We start from the raw sequence: 8707 nt of genomic DNA on the forward strand, positions 1-8707 counted from the left end.
CATCATATGGTATGGAATATCCCTGTGGTCAGTTGGGGTCAGCTGTCCCGGCTGTGCCCCCTCCCAGCTTCTTGTGCACCCCCAGCCTACTCGCTGGTGGGACCGTGTGAGGAGCAGAAAAGGCCTTGACCCTGTGTAAGCACTGCTCAGCAATAGCTAAAACATGGGTGTGTTATCAAGGCTGTTTTAGTGATAACACTAAAACATAGCCCCATACTAGCTACTGTGAAGGAAATGAACTCTATGCCAGCCAAAACCAGCACAGTCGGTAAGACAAAAAGAGCTTTGCCAGGCCTGAAGAATTTAAGAGTCAGCAGATCAAAGCCGCAGCCCACTACGTTCTTTATAGAGAAGTCACTCCTTCTCAATCCACTCTGACCTGCTCTCTCCAAAACCCTCCAAAGCAGCAGGGATGCATAGCCACGGATTCGTTACCTTGCACCTGAGCAAATCCCACTCTGCTGAAATAGTCCTCAGTTCCACAAAGATATTCTCCACTGGTCTTCTCACATTCTCCCACTCCATTATATCCTCCTGTTCCTGTGTATTAAGGACCTGCAATTCTCCTCTTCCTCTGTCTCCACCACTGAGGCATGGGGCTTTCTCCACCTTTGATCTGTCAAGCCTTGCCTTCCATCCAAAAGGGAAGAGACGAATGGGAGCTTCACCAATTGCAGCAGTCTTCAAAACACCAACTGCCACAAAGAATCCCTTGTCTATGTCTTTCGTGCTCCTGTATGAATTTACACACACACTGAAGTCTGAAGCCTGTCTTTTTGCTATTAAGTTTGGCATTTGCTTTTCCAGCTTTCCTTGGACCACACCAGTCTCCTTCTGATCTCCTGTTGAGCTAATGGGCAATGCTGCAGTCTCTGCCTTGAGGCAGCATGATACACTGTTAGCAGGGCTGGTGCTGCTCAGAGTGCCCAGCTTTTCTTTGAGCAGACAGGTGTGCAAGCTGCCACCTACATTCATATCCTCCTGTTTTATGTGCAGAAGTTTTTCCCTTTCTTGGTAAGGTACTGCAAAGCTTTTCTGAAGGGGAGAAGTAGGGGGGCTGGGACAAGTCAGGTCTGGGGGAGAAGCTTCCACTAGGTCCCCATGCTTTTCCAGTATTTCTTCTTTTATAGAATCATAGAATCATACAATAGTTTGGGTTGGAAAGGACCTCTAAAGGTCATCTAGTCCGACCCCCTTGCCGTGGGCAGGGACATCTTCAACTAAATCAGGTTGCTCAGAGCCCCATCCAACCTGACCTTGAATGTTTCCAGGGATGGGGCATCCACCACTTCTCTGGGCAACCTGTGCCAGTGTTCCACCACCCTCAGTGTAAAAAATTCCTTCCTCATACCTAGTCTATGGTCAGCTTGGGCTTGTTAGAGAAAAAAAAAGAAAAAGAAAAAAGAAAAAGAGAGGATGAGCCAGCTGGAGTGCCCCCAGTTCACAGCACAGCTGACCTCAGACCTCAATACCTGCTACAGCTGTAGCAAACTACCAATCCCTTGACTTTGGGGATCAATCCTCCTCCTGGCCAGGCATTTGCTGCCCCAGCACAGAGGATTGATGCTGAGGGAAACTCATGGCATCAGCCTCTCTCTATAGCATAATGCTCCTGATGCTCACTCTCATTTTAGGACAAGCAGCTATCATGCTCATTTCATGCAGGGGACATGTCAGTAGCAGAGCTACAAAGCCCAAAGACCCTGGCTCCCTACCTACCCAGCCCCACCGCCTGTCTCCCATCTGAGATAGCAGTGAGGTTGAACTGCAGTCCCTGAAGAAAAAACTCACAGAAATTTGCTAAATGTCCTGCCTGAAATACATTTGCCTGATGCATTTCACTAAACATGGCAGGCTGGTATGTTTCCGACAGGCTGCCATTCCAAGCTTTTTCAGCTACAAAATCATTTGGAGCGTGTTTGTCCACAAACCCAACCAGATCTTGTGCCTGCCAGAGCCCTGGATACCTGACCCATTTGTAACGCAATCAAAAGCCTGAATTCATGAAGGGCAAGGCCAGTCCATCTGCATGTCTGTGTTATGGCCCAGGCCCTCTGGGTTTGGATTTGGTAATGGATTCCCAACAGCGCTGGGCAAAAAGGACAAGGAACATGGGCACAAAGAGGAACATAGGAAAAAGTAGAGTGGGGGGGAGTTATAGGGATGTTGGGAGAGATGAACAGGGTGGAGGGCAAAGATGTTGATGGAGTTTGTTGGAGGTGCTGCGGAGAGCTCATATTTGGAAAAAGTAGTTCAGCATGGCAGCAGTGAAGAGAAACAAGAGCGGCCTGAGGAAGAGCTGAGGCAGGGAAAACAGGAGCAACAGGAGATGTTTGGCCCCACCATCATGATGAGAGAAACAACTCTGAGAATTACTGCTGATGAGCAGGACTGTTCTTATCACACAATGTTTTCAAAGCTGGTGTAACCCAGTGGCTTTCTCTTTCCCCAAGATCCTGCAAGGAGGAGCAGAAGGTCAACCAGATAGATCTGTGATCCACCAACCAGTTGCATCATGTGCAGAGGGCTACAGAGAGAGAGATGCCACGGTCCTCTCGACTGCTCTCATGACAACCCAGCAGCCCCATTGCAGGCCTTTCCCTGGGCAACCGGTGGGCACGACCAGTGGCCAGGCAGAAGGTACAAGTGCGGGGCACAGCCAGGCAGCCCCTCAGCCAGGCAAGTAGTGCCACCGTGTGGGAGCAGCCCACGTTGCTCTCTCATGACATGGGCAGTAAGGGTTTCAGGAGGGGGTGAAAGAGAGAAGTTGAAAATCAATCAATCAATCAATCAATCCCATCTCCCCCCCCCCCAAAAAAAAAAAAAGTTAAAGAGAATGTGAGACTCATCCAGAGAAATTCTCTCAGCCAGAAACTTGCTTCCTTGCTGGAAGCCAGAAGGTATCTGGCTTCTCTTGGGTAAAGATGTCCTCCATACAGACCAATTCACAGACAGAGCTGAATGCTCCAGCAGTAGAGAGGCAGTGGTGTCAGCTGCCATCCAGATTGACCATGGGGCTGGAGAACTGTATGCATGGAGATGAATTTAGCTCACAAGGGTGTGAAGGTGTTAACACTGATACACAGAAACCAGGAGGATTTTAAAACACCAACTTGAAAAGGATTTCTGTTCCTCCCTCTGTTCCACCCTGCTCCCCTTCTCTGTCTGGACACAGCAGGATGAAGGAGCATTTGAGTCCTGCAGATCCCTCTCTCAAAAAGGGAGGGAGGAGAAAACTACCCAGGACAGATCCGCTAGCTCTGGCCAGGGCTCCTTACAGCAAACTGCATCTCACCAAGACCTTCCACGTGGCCTCAGTACGGACCCCAAACAAGGGACAGAAGACAGAACATGGCGTGGGGCAGTAGCTTGCAACCTACCGCTTACCTTGCTGTTAAGGGTCTGGTTTTCTCCTGAGGTCCATCTCCTCTCTGGACTGCTGTCATCTTTTTGAGAAAAGGGGGAAAGACAGCAGTCCCATAAGCAACTTTTTCTTCAGTCTCCAGCTTCACAGTGCAGGCGAAACTGCTGGGTCCAAGCAGGCCAGGGCATTGATGCAGGGGGCAACACCTAGGGAAGAAGTGAGATTTAAAAAGTGTGAATGACAGCCCTCGATATGTCAGCTGCACCACAGGAAACCAAGCCTTAGCCAAGAGGAAAGAGGCACAGTAAGACAACTGAGCCTCTTCTGTGCAGGTTCCACCAGCCAGGTATTAAATCAATATCCCCCAACAATAACAATCCTTGGAACTCAACCAGCAGAGATCAGCTCCCAGTCCCTCTAACACCCGTTTGGCTACCAGGGACATTATCTCCATTACAGACCCAACACTGTGTGAGGGATCCAGCAACAAGGTGCCACAGTATAGGACAGACACAGTATGGACAAAGCGCCTTTCTGTAGGGCATCTTTGAAGCCAGATCAATTATTTGGATTCATCTGGTGATTCCACCTCCTCACAACAGCAGGATCCTCACTTATAACGCAGTTACCTATACAGCAGGGCGATGGATACCAGGGAAGCAGTGTCCTATGGAAATAGCAGCCCATGATGACTCCTGCCCTCTCCCCCCACCTTAGGGATGACAGGGACTGCCAACCAGCCAACCCACAGCTCTGACCTCTTCACGTCTTCTTTCTCTGAGCCCCTGCAGGAAACCTGTGCCTCCCTCAGCACCCCTAAGTGCATCTCTCTATTCTTGAGTCTCTCTGTCAGTTCAGCCTTCTCCTCTGCAGACCTCGCCAGCTTTGCTTTCCACTTCTGCCACACAGCTTGGCACTAACACGTGTATTTCTTGCTGCAGGGCAAGCCTTCCATCTTCTGAGCTCTGAGCAGCGCCCAGTTCCTGTTGGCATTTCAGCTGCCAACAAGCAGCGAGAACTCTGTTTTCAGGCAACACTTCTCATGCTCAGTTTTCTCCACCTGAAATGGGAGGAGAGTGCATGCACAGGAATTATATCAATCAGCAAAATAAAAAGAGCTTTTCCAGGCCTGAAGAAGTTAAAAGTCAGCAGATCAAGGAACAAGCCCACTACATTCTTTATGGAGAAGTCACTCCTTCTCAACCCACTTTGACCTGCTCTCTCCAAAACCCTCCAAAGCAGCAGGGATGCATAGCCATAAATTCGCTACCTTGCACTGGAGCACTTCCCACTCTGCTGAAATAGTCCTCAGTTCCACAAAAATATTCTCTACTGGTCTTCTCACATTCTCCTACTCCATTATATCCTCCTGTTCCTGTGTGATAAGGACCTGCAATTCTCTTCCTCCTCTGTCTCCTCTGCTGAGGCAAGGGGCTTTCTCCACCTTTGATCTGTCAAGTAGAATCATAGAGTATCTCGAGTTGGAAGGGACCCATAAGGATCATCAAGTGCAACTCCCTGCTCCTCGCAGGACTACCTAAAGCTAAACCATATGACTAAGAGTATCGTCCAGACACTCCTTGAACTCTGACAGGCTTGGTGCCGTGACCACTTCCCTGGGGATCCTGTTCCAGTGACTGACCAATGTCTCAGTGAAGAACGTTTTCCTAATGTCCAATCTGAACTTCCCCTGACACAGCTTCATTCCATTTCCTCATGTCCTGTCGCTGGTCACCAGAGAGAGGAGACCAGCACCTCCCCCTCCACTGCCCTCCTTGAGGAAGTTGTAGACTGGGATGAGGTCCCCCCTCAGCCTTCTCTTCTCCAAGCTGAACAAACCACGTGACCTCAGCTGCTCCTCCTAAGTCTTGCCCTGGAGGCCTTTCACCATCTTGGTTGCCTTCTTCTGGACACACTCTAATGGTTTGATGTCCTTCTTATATCGAGGCACCCAAAACTGCACACAGTACTTGAGGTGGGGCTGCACCACTGCAGTGTAGATTGGGGCAATCACCTCCCTCGACAGGCTAGCTATGCCATGCTTGATGCACCACAGGACACTGTTGGCCCTTTTCGCTGCCAGGGCACACTGTTGACTCATATTCAACTTGCCATTAACACAATCCCCCAGATCTCTTTCTGCAGGGCTGCTCTCCAGTCTCTCATCCCCCAATTTGTATGTATAATCAGGATTACTCCGCTCCAGGTGCAGAATCTGGCACTTGCTCTTGTTAAACTTCATGTGGTTGGTGATTGCCCAGCTCTCTAGTCTATCCAGCTCTCTCTCTAAGGCCTCTCTACCCTCGAGGGAGACCACAGCTCCTCCTAGCTTAGTATCGTCGGCAAAGTTACTTAATGTACATTCGATTCCTGCGTCCAGATCATTTATAAAAATATTAAAGAGCACTGGCCCTAAAATTGAGCCCTGGGGAACCCCACTGGTGACTGGCCGCCAGCCTGATGTAACCCCATTTACTATAACCCTTTGAGCCCGACCCATCAGCCAATTGCTCATCCAATGTATTATGGACTTGTCTGTCTGTGTGCTGGACTGTTTATCCAGAAGGATACTGTGAGAGACAGTATCAAAAGCTTTGCTAAAATCCAAAAAAACCACATCTACTGGCTTCCCTTGGTCAACTAGATAGGTCACCTTGTCATAAAAGGAAATTAAGTTTGTTAAACAGGACTTTCCCCTCGTGAACCCGTGCTGGCTACGACCAATGACTGCGTTGTCTCTCAAGTGTTTTTCAGTAACTCCCAGCATAAACTTCTCCATAATTTTACCAGGTACTGAAGTGAGACTGACAGGCCTGTAATTACCAGGGTCTTCCTTCTTATCCTTCTTGAAAACTAGGACAACATTTGCTAGCTTCCAGTTGACTGGGACCTCTCCAGACTCCCAAGACCATTGAAAAATAATGGAGAGAGGTCCCGTGATGACATCAACCAGCTCTTTCAGTATCCTGAGATGAATCCCATCAGGCCTCATAGACTTATGCACATCCAACTGGAGCAGCAAGTCTCAAACAAGTTCAGGTTCGGCTGCAAGTTTATCATCCCCCCAGTCACGGTCTTCCAACACAAGGCTCTGGGGCTCCCAGGGCCCATCATTGGTGTTGAAGACAGAGGTAAAGAAGTCATTAAACGTCTCTGCTTTGTCTGTGTCCCTATTTGTGAGGTGACTGACCTCATCAAGTAATGGACCAATGTTATCTCTGATCCTCCTTTTGCTGTTAACATATTTAAAAAAGCCCTTTTTGTTGTCCTTCACAGTACTGGCCAGCTTAAACTCTAATTGAGCTTTGGCCGCATGAATTTTCTCCCTACAATAGCAAACAGCATCTCTGTAGTCATCCTGTGTCACCTGTCCTTGCTCCCAATGTCCATACACTTTCCTTTTCCACCTAAGTTCTAGAAGATCCCTGCTCATGCAAGCCGGCCTTCTGCCCCACTTGCTTGACTTCCAACGCTTTGGAATTGCCTGCTTCTGCGCTCTTGAGATGCTTTTAAAAAGTGACCAGCATTCATAGGCCCCAATACCTTCAAAAGCAGATTCCCAGGGGACCTTACTAACTGGTTGGCATATTGGGCCTTCTGTTCCACTCAGAAGAGTCTCCTATGACAATAACCTGTCTTTTTTTCTTAATGGAAGTGGTTTTGATGTGGTGCGCAGGCTGACTTGACCTTGGCGACGCCTCCAACCTAGATGGACCATTGTCCTCGTTATTGTTCGGTTCCACTTGCAGAGCCTCGTACCTATCATGCAAGGGCACCTGGAAAGGTGGGGTAGTCACGGATGAGATGCACTTGCTGCGCCGAGCAGGAACTTGTTGCCATTCCCCCCTATACCTTAAGTCACCGCGTTCTGCCAGGCGAAGAGAGGATAGGGAATCCTCCGTAGCATGCGTCCTGTCTGCCTGTTGGGCCTGTCCCAGGGAAGGTAGGGTGCGGTTCCCTCTCACACTCCCTGATACTCCTCAACCTAATCACCTCCTCCCGGAGCTCTGCCACTAAGCTGAGGAGTTCCTCTGCCTGGGCGCACCTCCCACAGGTGTGCTCACTGCAGCCGTCCGGTACTGGTGTAACAGAAGGGCACACCCTGCAGCCTGGCACCCGGGAAGCAGGACGTTCCCATCGGAACTCTGTCTGGGAAGCTGCATCAGTTGCGGACATAGCACTGCTCCCTGATCGAGCTGGCAGAGTTACAGCGCCCTTCCTGCGCACCCTGCCACGCCATGCCCTGGCTGATGCTCCCCAGGGGTTTCTTTTATAGATGTGGGGGCTCGGCCACGGCTGTTCCTGGCACCACCCAGGTCTTGTTAGCCGCTTTCACATGAGCTGCCAGCTCCTGGCGGGTCCCTCTGCTCCCCTGAGGTTTCCCCAGTTCAGGAAACCCCCTGGTACACCGCACCAGAGCGCTCCACTGCGGGTCGTGCCAGCACTGGAGCTGCTCGCTTCATCTCGCCTTCCATCCAAAAGGGAAGAGCCAAACAGGAGCTTCACCATTTGCAGCAGTCTTCAAAACACCAACTGCCACAAAGGGTCCCTTGCTGCAGTGTCACAGAGCTGCCCGGAGAACCCATCCTGGGCAGCCATGTCCAAAAGACACTTCTCAAAATTCAAAACATCAGAGCCTTTAATGTAATCAGTTAACATGAAAATGGGAAAAGAGGCCACACAGGACCAGTGCTGCAACCTCAAAAGAGGAAGCATGCACCTTTCTGCATCCTCTTCTAGCCAGGAGAGGCACGAAGGAACACACTAGGCCTAGGCAGGACAGGGTAGGATTGAGCGCAGGGACTGGAACTGCCCTGATCCCTGTTACTGTTAAGAGTTTTAAGCACGTCCAAGCTGTACACAAATAAGAATCAAAGTCTCATTTTATGTGATGCTCCAACATCTTCACGCGTTGACATCTCTCTTGGCAGAAGGGAACAGGAATAACAGTGAGGCAGGGCTGAGAACCTGTCAAGCCCTGCAGCATCAAGCATCAAGGCTTCCCTTGTGGTGGCTCCTGCAGCCTTCTCCCTCCTGCCTCACTTGCTGCTCCATGCTCTCCCCTGATGATGACGACAATCTCCTCTTCCTCTCTCTCTCCAGCTCCTTAGACCAACAAAAGGGAAAAAAAAGAGCAAGTTTCTCCTTGCTGTCTTACCAAGGGGTAAAACGTTCTTTTGCCTGGAGAACAACAGGACAAGAGAAAAGCAGCAGACATCTCCTGTATGCAGGACACTCAACACCTCTCTTTCCCCCATCCTTGCTCCAGCTAGCTGAGCTGCAAACTGGAACTGGATATACTCACCCCTTCTGGCATTTCTGTTTGTATCTGGGTCTCTTCTC

The 8707-nt window shown here is 49.9% G+C and overlaps 1 protein-coding gene across 1 annotated transcript in view; it reads right to left on the reverse strand.

The window, feature by feature from the left end:
* MORC4 (MORC family CW-type zinc finger 4) overlaps positions 1-8707 on the reverse strand; it is a 22182-nt gene that overhangs the window by 2682 nt on the left and 10793 nt on the right. The window contains 1 exon segment of the mRNA XM_009331728.1: positions 756-850. Within this exon segment, the coding sequence (XP_009330003.1) occupies positions 756-850 (95 nt within the window).

Source organism: Pygoscelis adeliae, unplaced genomic scaffold (genome assembly GCF_000699105.1).
Source record: "Pygoscelis adeliae isolate BGI_AS28 unplaced genomic scaffold, ASM69910v1 Scaffold79, whole genome shotgun sequence".
In the NCBI taxonomy this organism is placed as follows: domain Eukaryota; kingdom Metazoa; phylum Chordata; class Aves; order Sphenisciformes; family Spheniscidae; genus Pygoscelis; species Pygoscelis adeliae.